We start from the raw sequence: 17,714 nt of genomic DNA, 5'->3' as shown, positions 1-17,714 counted from the left end.
TGAAAACACTTATTAGAGACAATAATAGGAATTGTTTGAAAGAGAAAAATCATTTCTGGCAAGCCAAAATATATTGTTTTACTGCTGCTATTCTTCCTAACAAATGACAGTTTCATTTTTTCCCATCTTAATAATCTCCTTCTTAATTTCTTTCCATGTATTTTCATAATTGTTTTTATACAACAGTGAATTATTTTTTGCTAGTACTATTCCCAAATAATTTCAACTTATATACTAGTTCGTATTTTAATCCAAAGTGAATTTTCCTTTCTTGGTTATTATCCATGTTAAATATCATTATTTTCTGATTTGGTCTCATTCACCTTAAGTCCTGAGATTTCACCTAAATTCCTCCACGTCTCTTTCTATTTGCCGGATTGATTCTCGAGGTTGTTCAGATACAATATTGCGATGTCATCAGCAAACGGAATCTTATTTTATACTCTTCCTCTTTTACTTTAACACCTTTAATTTTCATATTCTCCTTTATTTTTTGTGCCAATATCTCAATTCATGAATATAAATAATAACGGGGATAAGTAAGTAACCTTGTCTAGAACCATTTGTAATCTTGGCAATGGGAGAAAGATCATCATTTATTTTTATTTTTGCAGTCTGATTCTAATATATGGCATTTTACCCAATTTTAAGAATTTTGTCACCACAATCAGCTATTTTTAGGACTTTTAACATATATTCCCAGGAAAGCTTAATCAAATGCTTTCTCTATGTCAGAAAAAAATTAACGCCGCTTTTTGTTTTGTCAATTCTTTTGTTCAGATATTCAATTTCAAATCAATTACAATCCTTATGTTATTTCTTAAGTATCTTTTCGGCAAGAATCCGTTTTGTTCTATTCCTATAATGTCTCCTAACACTTCTTTGAACCTCTTTGCCAACACAGATGCGAATATTTTATAATCTGTGTTCAGAAGTGAAATGGGACGGTAATTCTTAACCAATAATGGGTCCTGCCCCTCTTTTGGTAGTAAAGTTATTACTCCTTCCTTCCATGTATTTGGTATTTGATTCTTATTTATGATGTTATTCATTACTGATTGTAAAATACTTACTAACTGATCTTTATATGCCTTATAAAATAAGGCCGTAAAGCCATCTGATCCCGGAGATTTCCTTAGCTTTAGTCCTTTAATAGCCTCTATTATCTCTTGTTTTTAATTAGTTTTATGTCCTTTTTTCTTTACTGTTTCTGTGTACATTTTTATATTGATAAAAATTAATGAAAACATTTATAAGAGAGAAAATGCCCATTTGATGGACATACACAGATAGGGAAACAAATGAGAATTAGTCCCAGAGAAAAGGTCCATTCGCAGATACAAATGGGTAGTACAATCCCAACTCCATACCGAGCAATTTGTCATGCATCAATTGAAAGTTTGTCTAGCTTGTTTACCCCAAAATGAAAGACCCGCCACAAGCCTGCAATTAGCAATGTCTTTCTTTGCCAGAGACAGTTTTCTCAACAAAGGCCTTATAAGAACTTACTTCAAAGCAGGCAGGACATTCCCCTCTATCCAGGAGTGTAGACAGGATCTCACAAATTTTGTTAACAAAATTTGCAAACATGTTAGTGTTTGTCTGAATGATCTTCTACAAAGGGTCATAGCTAGGTATTAATAGACCGCGGTCACTTTGCCATCCTGTTTAATCATCCCCAACCATCTTGTGATCCAAGATGTTAGATTTCAAATTTCACAGGAAACGTTTTCCAAAATATTCCAAAACATGCTGGCATCCCACTGGATCATTTACTGCAGTTATAACAAAATAACTGGTATTTCAAAAGACAAATGTTATATCCAAAGGAGTCTTCAGCAGATGACTGAGTATGGTATTAATTTTAATCCCACCCCACTAGCCGGATCATTGACATCTTGCTTAGTACAAAAAAGTAGATTAAATGCATCTTTTCTTCAGGGTATCTTTTCCCAGTCTTCTCTATCCCATCAGCACTCCTGCTGAGGACTTGATCCCCCTTACCGTGGAGGCAGTTGCACTGCTTTTGAGGGGTCCTTCTGCTGTGCTCTCTGTTACCTTTGCCTGAATCCAGGGCCTCATTTGGTGTGTTGAGGTCATGGGTTGATGATCCTGGCATCACGATTCTAATCAGGTGGCACTCCACCATCTGGCATCAGGATAGCAGCCTCAGTGTGATGGTGACCATGATTTCCTGATCCTTCCTTAGTGTGAAGAGGAGTGGATTTATACCCCACCTTTCTCTCCTGTAAGGAGACTCAAGGTGGCTTACAAGCTCCTTTCCCTTCCTTTCCCCACAACAGACACCTTCTGAGGTAGGTGGGGCTGAGAGAGTTCCAAAGAACTGTGACTAGCCCAAGGTCACCCAGCAGGAATGTAGGAGTGCGGAAACACATCTGGTTCACCAGATAAGCCTCTGCCACTCAGGTGGAGGAATGGGAAATCAAACCTGGTTCTCCAGATTAGAATCCACCTGCTCTCAACCACTACACCTCACTGACTCTCTGAAGTCCCTACAGAACAATCATGCAAGGATTCTCAACACAAAATTTAAGATAACCTATGCCAGCTCATCCAGAACTTCTGAGGGAGTACCAGTAGATCTCTTCACCTGTTCCTGGTGTTGGTAAATTCTCTTTGGTAAGAGGTACTTTTGCAATACAAGCAGAGTGCACGGAGGCAAAACACAGCAGAGCTTCCCCAGGCATGCATGTGTGGGCTGGCAACAAAGAAAAATTAGAGTCAATTTGTAGTTTCAATCTAATAAGAGGAGTCTTTATTAGTGAATTCCATTCTGGACAGAAAAGTGAAGAGATAGGTTTTCTGTCCTAATCTATCTAGCTAAATGGTGAGAGGTGCTTTCTGCATCTCTCTGCACACATGGTGCAAGATGCATGGTATATGTAAGAAAGGAGGAGAGAGAAGGAGAAGAAGCAGGATGGAAGGAAGTTCCCTGAGAGTAGCAATCTACACATCAAAGGGATAGTGTCAAAGTGGTAGAGAAAGGTGCCCAGAGTCTTGAACCCCTCTAACTATCTGACTCACTGATCAATCCTGAGGCAGGAAACAGCATAACTGTCACTGAAGCAGGAAACAGCGTAAAGTCCTTTACTTCCAACACCTGGAATACAACATAAAGCACGTACTATCCAAACTTGCACTGGATATCTAGAAAGAAGAATCATTGCTGCTCCCCTTCTCTGTGCCTCAGTTCAGGGTTAATGAATAACTGCAAACTCAGCCAGAGATATCTGAGATAAAATAAGAGGTTATAATGTCAAGCAGACAGTTTTTTGTCACACATACCATGCTCATGGTGGATCTTATTTTTAACAGACACAGTCCTAACATTTTCATAAACTATGTAAAACAGAATTGTTCAAGGAGAATTTTTATAAAGGAAATAGGACTACATCTTAACAGAGTGGCCTTGGAAAATGTACTATGTAATACATTCTGCATTGTTTAAAATGCCATGTTTACCCCATATTGTTTCAAATCCTGCTCTTCCTAGTTCTATTACATTGCTTATTAGATGTAACATCCTACTGAGTGCATTGATTGATGTATATTCACAGTTGTGTCTTCAGTGCAGTCCTGCCTGGGATTGTGCAGATGCATGTTGGCCACAGAAAACTGACTAGCAGGCTTCAAGCAGGTACAGAGCGCTCTCCCCTTTCCCCTCTGGAGCTGAGAGTGGTCGCGCCTCCTGTCCAAATGGTCACATGAAGGGAGTGGGGAGAGTGCTCCTCCCTCAGATCTCTCTTTGCCACCACAGAGCAAGGACTGGCTTTAGCTGAACGTTTGTTTTATTTAGCAGCTTTGTTCGTCTTCTTGGTCCACACAGCTTTGTTAAAAAAATGTTCCAAATGTGGTTCAAAATGATGAACATGATGTACATCTTTTCTATCTGGGTGTAACTCATGTCTCTGAGATATGTGCATTTTGCCACATTTTTACTCCAAAGATCAGACATGAATGGACTTCAAGATTTAAGGTCAGACTGTAGGAAAATTCTTTCACTTTGGCGGACATTCCAAAGGACCAATCCTCAAAGTGGGCTTACATGTCTTTCACCTCTTCAGTCCACACAGCTCAGTTTGGACCAATTGTGGACTTGGCATTGGTGGACAAATTAGCAGCTTCTGAGCTCCTGATTAAAAAGGCCAAAAAGAAGGTTAAAAATACTCCTCAGCCTGTTATCTCCTCAATGCCAAGGCTCACTACTGACGCCTCTACAGTCTGATTCTCCAGTTTGTCCACTGGATGATGTTTCTTGATGACATTTGCCATAGTCACCTCAACGCTAAGGCTTGTTGCTGACATGTTCTCACCTTCTTCTCCAGTTAATCAAATGGAGGTCTCAAGTTAATCACTTTTGTTTATTCAGTGCCACAACTCTCTGGCTGTGTCAATCATCTCCTTGACATTGTCAAGTTCTCTGCCTAGAAAGAGTCCCTGTCACAGTCAATGTGTTCCCTCCTTTCCCTCTGATTCACATGACCATCGTGAAAATGGTCCTAGATCAGTCAACAGGGATTCTCATAGCCCCCTCTTGGCCAACAAGGTTTTGGTTTCCCATCCAGTTGAAGACATCTCAAGAGATTTTCTGGGACATTCCACTGCAGGATGATCTTCTCATAATGAGAACCCTACTCCACCACAATGTCCTCTCCTGACACCTATCAGTGTGGTTAATCCACCCCCAGACATGGGCATGGACAAGACTGCAGAGGTTTTACTAGCATCATGCAAACCCTCCACATGTAGATTTTACATCCCACCCCCCACTGGACAGGTTTTGTCCACTGGGCACAGCCCAAAGATCTATGTTCTGTCGCCTGTCCTATACCTGAGATTTTTCTGTATTTGCTACGGTTGAAAGAGAATGGGTGTGCGCTGGAGCGCACAGGCTAATCTAGTTCCCCAGATAAACCTCCACAGCTCAAGTGGCAGAGCAGGGAATCAAACCCGGTTCTCTAGATTAGAGTGCACTTGCTCTTAACCACTATGCCACTGCTGCTCCTAGCTATCACTTCTATTAAAGTACACGTGGCTTCAATTTCTGTGTTCCATGCCCCAACTGGTAATTGACTGTGTTCTCAGTCCCTGATTCCAAGAGATTTTTGAGTGGTCTGACCAACCTTTTCCCAGTGTTTAAGCCCGCTCTCCCTGTCTGGAGTTTGTCTTTGGGCTTTTCACAAATTATGCCCAAACCTTTTGATCCACCAACATCTGATTTGTTGTTTTTGTTTTAAAGGATTGCTTCTCTGCATGCTAACACCTTAGCCAGGTGAGTAGGAGAGATGCCAGCTCTCTGGGATGATACCTTTTTCACCAGGTTCCATCCTGATAGAGTGCTCTTCCTACCTATGTTATCAAGTGTTTATCAAGTGTCTTCTGTACAGGAATGCGTCCCTCCCTCTTTTACCATTTGCTTGACTGGTGCTCTTCCAAGGTGGCGAACGGAGAACTGAGGGAGGAGTGCTCTCCTCCCCTTCATGTGACTGTTTGAATGGGAAACCAGCGCTATTCCGGCATTTCTATTTGCCTCTTTCACAATCGTATGCATGAAAATTGTTCCAGAGCGGCAGCCGTGTTAAGACAGTCGTAGAAACATTAAACAAAAAGTTCAGCACCACTAACTTAAAAACGAACACCATTTATTGTAGCATAACCTTCATGAACCAGGGCATAGGAGGCTAAACATTATTCCTGACTCCTCTTTCAAACTAAGGTCAAGATGGGGAATCAGGAAATTTGGCGATGCGCATTTACTTGGGGGAAAGCCCCACTGGACATAAGGAAACGTTAGATCCCAGCAAAGATGCAAAAAGTGAGCGCTTATAGAATAGCTGGATTATGGTTCAATAGAACATTAGAAACCCAACAAGATGGGGGGGGGGGGGAGGTACGCTTTCCAAATTCAAAGCTCCCTTTGTCAGATACCTCGTTTCTCACGAACAAGTCTACCATCAGGAATGATCAAAAACTGGCCAAAACAAGACACACGAACGTCCTTTACAAAACGAGCAGTCTCACTTCCCCGTTGTTCCTCCTTTTCCTGGAAGCAATGAGCTGTGATTCCCAAAGGCACGAGCTAGATTAGAATAAGCGTTGTAAATCCTTAAAGCGCCGCCGGACTTCCGTCCGGTTCTCAAAATGCCAGTCACCAACTCCCCGCCCCCCATTCCTGGAATGGTCTTTCCCAAGAGCGGCGAATGGACACCACCCCCTGCCTGACGGAGTGGTACATCCCTCGCGCGCAACCGCTCCCTCGGCCGCCATTAGCTCCGGCCGGTTGGGGCCGGCTTTTCTCAGCCTCGCACACTTTCCGAGGCGAGTCAGCGTGCTCGCAGTCCGGAAGCGCTTCTTCGGCTTGCCCCGGAAGAGGAGATGGCTCGGCCGAAGGGGGCTTGTCTCTGGCGGCGGACGGAGCAATAGAGAGAGGCGGCAAGGAAGAAGCGGGGGGCGGAGCCTGAGTGTCCTCCTCGCGCGGCTGGAGCGAAGTCGGGCGTTCGCTGCTGGCCGGGGGAGGAGGCGGAGGTCCCCGGTGGGGGGGAGGGGCCTGCCGGGATTGAGTCGGGAGGGTCGCAGGCGCGGGGGGGAGGCTGGCGAGAGAAGATGCTGCTCTTCGTGGAGGTAAGGGAGTCGGGGGGGGGGGGACTGAGCCACGTGATTTCTCTGGCGGGGAAGGGGGGATGGGACTGACACAGCAAATCCATTGGGACAAAATTATGCCCCCCCTTAAAGGGAAACTTTCATGGCCGGTTGAGGGGTGGGGGAAGTGCGAGGTTGCCGGTTGGGGCTGTGGAGGGCGGCGCAATCAGGCGGGTAATGGGGCGGCTGGGGGTGCCGGTGGGGGAAGCGGCGAGGGAGGCCGCCCGGCCAGGGGGAGCTAGCTGGCTTGACGGCGGGCGGGCGGGCGGGCGGGCGGGTGGGTGTGTGTGGCGGCCAGGAGCAGCCAGTCTCCCTCGAGACCTCTCCTGCGAGGCGGGGGGTTGTGGGTGGCGGGAGGCCGGGGGCCGCGGAAGCGTGGCTGGGGTTGCGAAAGCGAGGCAGGCCTGAGGGGCGGACTGGAGGGCTGCGTCCAAAGGGCGCTTGGTGTGGGAGGTCAGCTTCCGCCTGGGGTGAGTTCTGCGAGCCCGCGTGCCCCAGCCAGCTTTGCCACCAGGGAAAAGCGTGGAGCCCAGGGGGAGGGCGGAGCATTCGGAAGGCGCTTCGCAATGACTCTTTCCTGCAAAAAGTTGTTCTCGTGGCTGCGGCGTGGAACATGGCCGGGCACGTGTGAAGGTTACACACCGACTAGAGGCCCGCGCTGGGGAGGAAGGAAATCGCTAGAGCCACTTTTGCACCGTGTTCTCCTCTCCTTTCCTTCCTCTCCCCAAATCAGGGGAAAAGTCTTTTCCCTCTTGCTTTTTAAACCGCGGAAATAAATGCAAGGTAATCAGATGGCTTGCCTGGCTCTCTTTCTCTGTCCTGGTTTAAGCTTTGAGCAGATTCCAGATTGAATTGTTCTTCTTGTAGAAATGTCAAGCTAGCAAAGCGGCAACTTGGCACTGACTTAACTGTGCTCGTTGAAACAACGTGCTCTTAACCAGGGCAAGTGTAATTTCTGCATCCTAAGTGACTTGTGGCACTGAATGACTTAATCTTGTTTTTCTGTTTTATTCAGACGACTTACAATGGGGATCTTTGCTGTAATGTTGTTCTCTCGAAATGAGCAAAATATTTCTGAAGGTTACAACATTGTGAAAGTACATGGAAGGAAAAGGGCTGTAGCCTAACATATGGCAGAGTTTTCATGTTCTGCAAAGTCAACGTTTTAAATAACTTTTAAGTTGAACTTATGATATCCATATGCTTTTCTGGTAAAAAAAATGAACAAGGCATTTAAATTAGAAGACCATGAATTGCTTTTTTAAAAAAAACATACTGAGTTACAAATTGAACTTCTGCCTGTTCCTTTGGAAATACATTGCAGTAGAAGTCCAAATAGGCTTGCAGTTATTAAAACTGCACTTTCATAATCAAATTAAAATAGTATATGGGAAATAAACAAAGGTTATTTTAAAAGTGATGGCCTGGCTAAATTGACATGTGGGTAGTTGGGACCTTGTGTGTGTAGTTTCTTATATGATTGTGTAACAGTGTGTCTTTGTGTTATACCACTTGGGCTTTTATAGTCGCTATTTAGTGGTAGGGCAGTTAACATGGCCAGCTTGTGCATCAGTGTAGCCTTTTGTTGATTCACCTTTGTCAGTTTTACTTTCTTTGATATTTTGCAAATCAAAGTATGTGAAACTTAATTTTGTGTTCACATTATCATGTGCAATTGTGTGCCTAATGCATGATTTGAAAACCAGGGATAATTAAAATTACTGTGATCTTAAGTGAATCAGAAATATGAAGTAGTATTTATGTTCAATGACAATAAGATTGGAGTATCAGGCTGTAATGAAAGCAAGCAAGGAGTCTGAGAGTAGGAAATTACTCTTGTTTAAATTCTTCTTTTGGAAAAATAGCGTGCCTGTCTGACATGAGTCATCATTTATTATTATTATTATTATTATTATTATTATTATTATTATTATTATTATTATTATTATTTAAACTTGTTATACCGCCCTATCCCCAGAGGGCTCAGGGCGGTGAACAACATAAAGTCATACAAAAAACATAAAAATCTTAAAACAGGTACATTCTACAATAGGGCCCACGAGACCCATATACCACCCTCTTCCAAAAATGAGGAAGGGTCCCAATGATGTTAGGGAACCCTACTCGCCCAGGGCGGGGCATTATTATCGGGCGGACTGCTGACTCCTCCGAAGGCCCAGTGGAATAGTGGTTTACAGGCCCCGCGGAAGTCTCCCAAGGTCCCAGACATGGCCCAGTAATAGAGCTGATGGTAATGTGTTCCACCAGGCCGGTGCCAGGGCTGTAAAGGCCCTGGCCCGTGTGGAGGCCAGCCGCGTCATTGAGGGGCCAGGGATCTCCAGTAGATTCGCCTCTGCTGATCGCAGAGGATGAGCCGGGACATATGGGGTAATGGGGTAAAATTATTTTGCAAGTCTACAAGTTGCAAGATTACAATGCAAGCCTATGCAGAAACCATTTGTTTCAGTTGGTTTGGGTTGGAATAGCACTGCAAGGAATTATATTGTTAATGTGCTATGACAGTGGTGGCGAACCTATGGCACAGGTGCCAGAGGTGGCACTCAGAGCCCTCTCTGTGGGCACGCACAGAGTGCCCCCTGCTAAGCATCTAGGCTGGTCTGGGCTGCTGGGCTCAATAATTAGCATTAAACCTAAGACCTAGTTTTGGGGAAGCAGTGTAGGTAACCCTGTTAAGCTCTGTTAACCCCCACTGATTTTCATGCGAAGATCCTTTACCTGGGAATAAGCTCAGCTGCTGGCAATGGGGATTGCTTCTGAGTAAACCCTCCCAGGGTCGTGATTCACCCATTGGAAGAGTTGCATGGTTGCTTCAAAGTAAAGCCACCAACTACCACCAAGCTTACTCCCGAGTAACGAACGCCTCGGAGCCAACTGTTTTTTCTAAACTAAAACCTCAGTATTCAGGTTAAATTGCCGTATTGGCACTTTGTGATAAATAAGTGGGTTTTGGGTTGCAATTTGGGCACTCGGTCTTGAAAAGGTTTGCCATCACTGTACTATGAGTTTTTTCTCAATGCAAGGTGGAAACATTAAACATGCAGCCAGGGTTTAAAGCCATTTCTGATTGGCATTTGTTGGGAGAAAAGTTGCTCGAAATGCAGGTCAATTCTAAGTGTTTGTAATTGACACATTATTCAGTAGAGCTCTCTGGATTATAATTTTGTGAAAAATTGTGTGGTCACAAGTACATTTGTAAGTCAGTAGTGTATTCTGTTGCACTGACCTGCTTAGTGCCACATCTCTGTTGAACTGGAAGAAGCTTGGTTGAGTGCACACTTATGAGAGTGGTGAGTTGGACTGGCTAATTTGGAGTCTACTGGCACAACCTGAATTACAGCAACATGGCTATCGGGTTATTTCCTCGTTGGAGAAGTATTAGATTTTTGCTGAATGAATGTGTTTTTTTTAAAGGATCATCCTGTTATAACTGTAAAGTCATTATACTGTTGAGTGCCTGGCCTGAATTCCTCTTAGTAGAACCTGTGCGGAACACACTAGTTAGGACGAGATTGCTGTAGTTAAAGTACACATTGGATCCATTATGTACAGTTAAAGAAGTGTATAGTGCACCATATAATATCTTGGAATAAGGAAGCCACAGCCTGCAAACAGAAGGCTGTGGCTTCCTTTATTGAGTTAATCCATGATATACATTGACTTAATAAAGGAAGCTGCAGTTTGCAAGACCTAAGCAAGGCTGTTGACAATAGGATGTTTTGGAGATCATTAATTCATAGGTAAATGTTACAATTCATAGTAAGTCAGAAGTAACTGGACAGCGAATAATACACATACCATTCCTAGGGTCCCCTTTTGAACATATTGCAGAATTAAAAGTTAATCATAGGTTGGTAAAGCAACAACTGTTTTGTTTGGTGAAGTAGCTTACACACAGTTACTTAATTCCTTCTTCACAGTAGCTGTTAATGTGAAGGGGATTTTAAACCAGAGCCCCTAGAGGATGGGGCGGTATAAAAGTTTAATAAATAAATATAAATAAATAAATAAATAAATAAAAGAGTCATGCAATGTTAAATCTTTTCTGTGCAGCTAAACAAAACCTTCGTGTTTAATGTTATTTATACTCTAATTTTACTCTGTGGTGCTCAAAAGCTTTCAGATGGTTCCTGGGTGGTCTGCCACTCAGGGGCAGATTTTCTTATTTTCCATCAGTTGATTTTATCGTATGCCATAGTTAAACTGACACTGAGTTGGTCCTGATAGGCTAGCAATGTTAATTTGATCTTTTAGTGATTACGTTGTTACATGGCTATTCCTTCAAGAGCACAGAAAACACTTGAGGTTATTTATGTACTTTATTCAAAACAGTTCAATCGCATTTTCCTCACTCAGATAGATTTCCAAAGTGACTCACAACAAGTAATTAAAGCACTGATATGATTTAACCTTCCCTCTTAATGAATGGGTCCTCCAAACTGTCAACTTTGATCCAGTGTCCACCATCAGTAGCTTTACATAATGGCATCACATATTAATCACATTACAGTTCTTCAGTTAGGTGTATTACCTTGTACAGGGGTTTTGTGATGCTTTTTTACCACACCTGTTGGTTCTGCTAGTTCTTTGGACTAGTACAAACAGCTTGGCAGATCTCTCTTTTGGGTGCCAATTCAGTATGTGTGATTCCAGATGCTTCTCCTAAAAGCATTCTTGAGTGCACATGTCCATTATTGTTCTGACGAGGTGGCAAGCAAACCATAATCATGAGTGAGCCAAAGAAGGAAAGGGGCTAGCAGACATATTACATTTTATGCAGATCATACTAAATCTATTAGTATTTAGATCATTCTGATCATGTTTGAGCCATAGTTCTCAACAGGCTGCTTATTACAAGGGAGGCATTTTTGGATGATACCCTGTATTTAGAAACATTCACCTTTTGTGAAATCATCTGTCCTGGAACACTCTTGTTATAAATATTATGTCATAAAGCGAGATCTGGTCACTTGACAAAAGAGATCTGAAACATTTAATTTTTTGCTGATGAATACCTTTCTCTTATTAGTAAGTTCTCACAAGCAGCGAGGGTATGGCTGAATGATCTGAGATAGATTACTTTTGTTTTAAGCATTGTTTTATTTCTTTAGCAATGTTAATGTAGTAATTATTGCAACTTGTCAAGCTCTAAAATGAGAGGCTCTGAAAAATGACAGACCATTTTTAAACAGGGTTTTTGTTGAATGACAGCCTTGTACAACAAATTTGGTGACTTACTCCAGAGCTGCTGAAAATTTCATATAGAACTTCACTGGCTAAAGTTGAAGCCCAACTGTGCAACAAGTTATGATTTTCAGATTTACACAGGATTTTCACGGGCAGGAATTGACTTCTCAGCAAAAACAAGAAGTTGATTTCTTCAAACTCTGTTTTGCCTTCCCTGTCTGAGAATTGTTGGTACTGACTGATTGAATCCCCCCCCCATGACATCATGACAGCATTTCCCCACATTTGCTTTAGAAACCTTTCATTAAACAAAGCAACTGTGTTTGAAGTTCTTATAACTGGCAGTCTCAGACTTTCAGTTGCAGAATTTTGTGCCCTTGTGATTGATTTTTACAGCTGTTCAGCTGTGGTCTATTTTTTTATATTTTAGTAATCTTCTTAGAACCGATAAGTTACGTAGTGGTATGAAGCAAAGAGCAAGATAGGCAGTCTCCCAACAGCAATACTCACTAGCCTGCCTCTGCTTGGGGAAGGTTGTATGTTAATGTTTGTTCAGTCTAATAGGAATGTTCTTATTCTGAATACTACAACCAAAAGGGCTTATTTTTTCCCTTGTCTTGAAAATATTGCTGGTATTGCTAGCCCTAGGAGCTTCATAATGTTTGATCCTAAAAATTACAAGATGTGATTTTAGGATTCAAACTTTTATAAATATATGATGTGCAGTGAGCTAATATTGTTGTAAAAGTTAAAGCTGCCTGTTTTAATCTCTTAGCATGTTCCTCTTTAGATCTCCCTGCCCATTAACAATGAACAGTAAACCTGTCACAATAAGTCTGCAGAAACATTTTGTGCTGAATATGTTAAACATTCAGAAATAAAATGCTATTAGACATAACTTTCTTTCTGCCTCACAGGCATCATCTAGCCCTTTAATATTATCATGGCTGTTGTACTGCAAATCCATCATGTTAGGTGTGCAAAATGTGGGATTTGAAACATGGACAAACCCCAGTGCTTGTGTGTAATATATCTGGATTATTTTGATGATGTTGTTTTAATCTGAAGCAGAAATGTTCTAAAAATTAAAAAATTCTAGGAAACTTGGGTCAGTATTTGTCACAGCAAACTGTCGTTTGGTTGACACAGCAAACTGTCGTTTGGTTGAAGGGTTCCCAAACCAAGAAGCTTTCAGTTGTGTTCTGTAAGTGAGAGGTGGAAAGTATGTAAGCATGGCAAGCTGCGCGTGAGCCTTTTATGAACCAACAGCTTTATTGGGATATCTGAGTGTAACTAAATTGTCACTAGCTATACTTGACCAATATAGGATTGTGGAGCAGTGAAAACCTTTAAAAGTCTGAGAGAGGGAGAGACAGTTAGAGAATAGTCAACACAGATAAAGTAGTGAATAAATATGCTCCATACCCAAGTGGAAGGCAACCTGAGGATACAGATGAAAAAGATGGACTAAGTACCATTCCAGTATAACGGAGAGGTTTTTGGCAGGTCAGTTATCCTGTTAATATATCTTCCATTTAATTGCTTCTCCCCATTTCTCATGGCAGAACTAGGAAACCAAATTCTTCCCCCAGACGTTCTGTAAGGGAAATCTGTGGTGTTACTTCACATGTTCTTCTGCATTGCTACCATGGGACAATCTTACCTTGCTTCTGAAGATACTGTGCAATTTTATAATACCTGATAAAACATAAGTGGAGAAACTAGTCTGTCACTGTAGCTGCGTTTGAGCCCTTTAGAAGAAATGCTGTAGATGGCAGCTGAGCATATGAAACTATATTGATGCTTGGATCTTGTTGGGGGCAGATGTGTATGTGGCCAGATTGCTTCATGTCTTATTTTTGTTTTCTATTCTGTGGACAGGGTATGGTACAAAAGCTACTCCTTGATGCTAGAGAGACTCCAGAAGGCTAAACTCTGGAAATTCTGCTTCATTATTCTCTGGCCTGTGCTTCTCTGTGGCAAGATGGTCAGTGCTTGTTCGGTATTATTACACTCTCCTAATAAAAAGCTTATATTGTTCTTTTGATGTGGGTGTACTTCTGTTGTTCAGAGAAAGCTTTATCAGAGAGAATAGGTTCCTGGAGTTTTTTAGTTGGGAACAGGACAGTGAAAATTTCTTAAGAGCCATGATCCAATTCTTATGTGTCAACAGCAAATCTTTAGATTTGCAAGCAATTTAGTGCATGGGAGCTTTTAATAATATTTGCAGGCTCCTAACCTGAGTGATGGAAAAGTTTACTGATAAAATCATAGAAGTTGGAGAACTCAAGTGAAATCTTTAGGTTCCCACACAGCTTTCCTCAAGCTTTGTGGTCTTTATTAATGTCAGCATCTCTGCAGGGTAATCTGGGTTTAATTTTCATTGGTGTATGCAATGGGATGCTGTTAAGAGGAAAAGCTCACTTGTTCACAACTTGAAATTATTTCATTTGGCTGCCATTTATGTGATTTTTCTGAAATGTGTTTGCTCAGCCTCCTTGACAGGTGGTAGCTGAGGAAAATAAACTTCTAGCATCCCCAAAATATGTGCAAAAAGGCATACTATTCTCTCATATAGTTTTCCCCATTTTAAAGAGTTTAGATCAGATTTATGGAGATATTAGGATAGATGACATCAGTGTCAAGGCATCTTTGCATTTCTGTTGACTTAATGCAAACTACTGACTTGAAGGTATTATTACTGAAACAAAAAGCAATCTGTGTCTCATTCCGCACATGCAGAATAATGCACTTTCAAACTGCTTTCAGTGTTTTTTGAAGCTGTGCGGAATGGCAAAATCCACTTGCAAACAGTTGTGAAAGTGGTTTGAAAACGCATTATTTTGCGTGTGTGGAAGGGGCCTTAGAGATGCTGCGGAAACTGCTCACTTCTGTGGGCTTTAGGTTTGCTCTTTAAGGTGAGACCCTGGCTAAACACCTTTGAAGAGCTTTAGCCTCACCATATGCTAAGAGCTTATCTTAGCTCTTTGTGGTGGATTCTGAAACTGCATAAGGATAAGTAAAACTTTTGCACACAAAAAAATCAGAAAACATTCCAAGTAACATCTTTGTTTGCCCGTCCTTACTACAAACTGTAATGAAAACTAGCATGGAAATTGATAACAGGGATTGTGGGTGATAGCCTTGAGAAATGTGGCTTCTTCAGTTACTAAGGAAGCTATGGCAGTGGGAGGAGAAAAGCAAAATCTGTGCCTGTACATTTTATTCCAGTACTAGTTCATCACAGTCTGTAGCAAGTATTTATGATTGCCTGAGTTCCAAAACAGAAACTTCCTTCAAAATATAGTTAATAGTAGAATCTCTTTTTAGGAGTTAAATCTGTTAGTATACCTTGTCAAGGTGCTTTCCTTATTTATAGGAGCATCATGTTGTTGTAACAACTGATTGTCTTATGAGGGTTTTTTTGGAATTGAGAGAAGAGCAGCACTTCAAATAGATATTTTTCAAAAGGAGGAAGAAACAACACTTGTTTTGTTTTTTTGCTCTCACCTAACATAACAAACACAGTAAAAGTATTTTATTCAGCACTTGAATATCTGGGACACTGAGTTAACCAGCATCATGAGGAGATCAAGCTACTCCCACCCACCCCCATATCCCCTCAGGTTCAGGGTGCCCCTCCAGCCAACCAGTTTGATGCCTTTGGCTGTTGCTAGGCTTGTAAGAGCCTGCATTGCCCTCATCCTGTTTTGAGCTATCGGGCTGAGTCTCTGTCCTAGGACTTATGGGCAATTGGATACTTGCTGCATTGGACAATCCATGTCTGGGGGGGGGGAAGAGTTGCCATGATGTTCTTAATGGGGTATGGTTTGGTTGCTGTGGCTTCTTCAGCCTAGGGGGTGGGGCAGAATAATAAGGTTAAGTATTGGGCTTATTTGGTTAATCAGCAAAACCCCATTCCCCATGTGTGTCAGGTGACCAAACATCATATTTTTTAGACAAAAAGCTGGCTGCCAATTTGAATTTTAGAGAGGAGGTGTTCTCTAGCAGTTCAGTAGCAGAAATTTTCTGAAATGTCTTTAAATCTTGGTTTACTAATACACTTTCTGTTTTCTCAGCAGGTAACATCAAAAGGGGCCAGCTTAAATCCTAATGCAAAAGTATGGCAGGAAGGCATGCACGGAAACTCAGAAGTTGCCCCAGGAACTAACAGCACTGAGCACTCATGGCAAGAGACAACAGCTGTGCCAGGAAGTTGTACAGAGGGTAAGACATGAAATGCTAACAGTTAGGACTGTGTGGAGATGGTGTGTTGGTTGAAACCTTTCAGTAAGAAGCAACCAGCATTCTTGTCTTTGAAAATACTGTATGCTGATACCCTGTTTCCCCGAAAATAAGATAGTGTCTTATATTAATGCTTGCTTCCAAAGATGTGCTATGTCTTATTTTCAGGGGATGTCTTATTTTTCCGCTCCACAGCTGCATGCCCTGGTGTTCTGTTCGACGGGCATGCTTCCAAACAAAAACTTTGCTACGTCTTACTTTCGGGGGATGCTTTATATTTAGCACTTCAGCAAAACCTACTACGTCTTATTTTCAGAGGATGTCTTTTTTTCGGGGAAACAGGGTAATAAGTAGCAGTTGACAAATATTATTATAGGCAGCTTCAGAAGGTAGAAAGTTTTGGGGGGCGGGTTCTGATTCTGAGTTCCTGTAGGTGTATAGGCAAAGGTGTTGATGATGTTGAACCGGGTGATGCTTTATGTTGCTTCTTACTAAAGGTACAAAGGCCCGGTGATGACCAAGTATCGCGCTAAGAGGGAAACAAGCTGCTAAATTTGCAGAAATGTATGTGCTCGTTCAGTTTCTTCCTTTTTTCTCTTCTTGTTTTCTTTTCTCACCTTTTTGTCTCGAGCTTTTTCTCACCATTTCTGCACTTTAGTGAACACTTGACCCTGTGACCAAAAAAGATTATGAGATCTGAGGGCCGTTTGCAACCGAAGTAGGATGTTGAGTTGTTCTTGAGATCATGATACTTTGTAAATAATGCATTGGCTAAAAGATATTGACACAAAGATGTCGGCAGAGGATTCTTAAGAGAGGAAAAACACATTTCCTGCTACTGGTGATACTGTTGAATTTAAGAGGTACAAATGAATTAGCTGCTTTTGAAGAAAATGGCATGCATTCTGAAAGCTCTGTCTAGCTACTGATTTCATTAAACTGAACAGGTTAATTATTTCTGATTATATATTATATTTTAAAATATAAAAAACCATTGCATTGTAAGAGAAAAGATGTCATGTTTAAGCTAATGGTTACTTTGCTGTTTAAATATAGACAGTGAACATTTACATCTTGCACAGGTTAATAATTCTTAAGTACGTGTTTCTTGGGATAAAAATTTTACATCTTGCCTCTTATTGAGAATAGTAGCATTCCTGATATAATACAGAGGACTATTTTTTGAAGTATTTCATATTCTTTTCAGTCCCCCAAAACAGTGGGGACTGGAGAGCAGAGTTGGATGTGAAGCTTCTAAGCATCAGATAGAAGAGCATCACAATGGACAAATTTTGACATGAAGAGACACACTTATGTTAGTGCATTGATCTTACTATTTGCTCTGGTTTTCATGCCAAAAGTCTTAATCAGGATGAATAGTGGATGTGCTGCCTTGTCTCCATTCTTTTACCTTTATGATCTGCTAGTGAGATCCCTATCCAGCAGTAAGGTAATGAGTGGCCCAGTGTTTGAGAAGTTGTAGAACCTGATCAACAAGCAGAAAAGCTCCATGCTTCTAACTTGATGCTTACAACCCTTTGGGTTATATCTGCATTCATATTCATGTAATGGGCAAGGTATGGGAACTTTCTGTTTTAAGTCCC

The 17,714-nt window shown here is 41.7% G+C and overlaps 1 protein-coding gene across 10 annotated transcripts in view; it reads left to right on the top strand.

The window, feature by feature from the left end:
* Positions 1-6,268: 6,268 nt before the first annotated feature.
* LARP4 (La ribonucleoprotein 4) overlaps positions 6,269-17,714 on the top strand; it is a 42,300-nt gene continuing 30,854 nt past the window's right edge. For 2 of the 10 annotated variants that reach the window (XM_048488237.1, XM_048488233.1), the window contains exons 1-3: positions 6,270-6,642; positions 13,747-13,852; positions 15,948-16,092. In XM_048488237.1, the coding sequence (XP_048344194.1) occupies positions 13,772-13,852; positions 15,948-16,092 (226 nt within the window). In that variant the 5' untranslated portion in view covers positions 6,270-6,642; positions 13,747-13,771. Of the gene's footprint in view, positions 6,643-10,819; positions 13,372-13,746; positions 13,853-15,944; positions 16,093-17,714 lie in introns of those variants that run through there. The other 8 variants (XM_048488236.1, XM_048488231.1, XM_048488234.1 and 5 more) reach the window with 7 other exon arrangements.

Source organism: Sphaerodactylus townsendi, linkage group LG03 (genome assembly GCF_021028975.2).
Source record: "Sphaerodactylus townsendi isolate TG3544 linkage group LG03, MPM_Stown_v2.3, whole genome shotgun sequence".
In the NCBI taxonomy this organism is placed as follows: Eukaryota; Metazoa; Chordata; class Lepidosauria; order Squamata; family Sphaerodactylidae; genus Sphaerodactylus; species Sphaerodactylus townsendi.
Note: the sequence above shows the minus strand (reverse complement) of the source record. Positions and strands in the feature narration are given on the sequence as shown.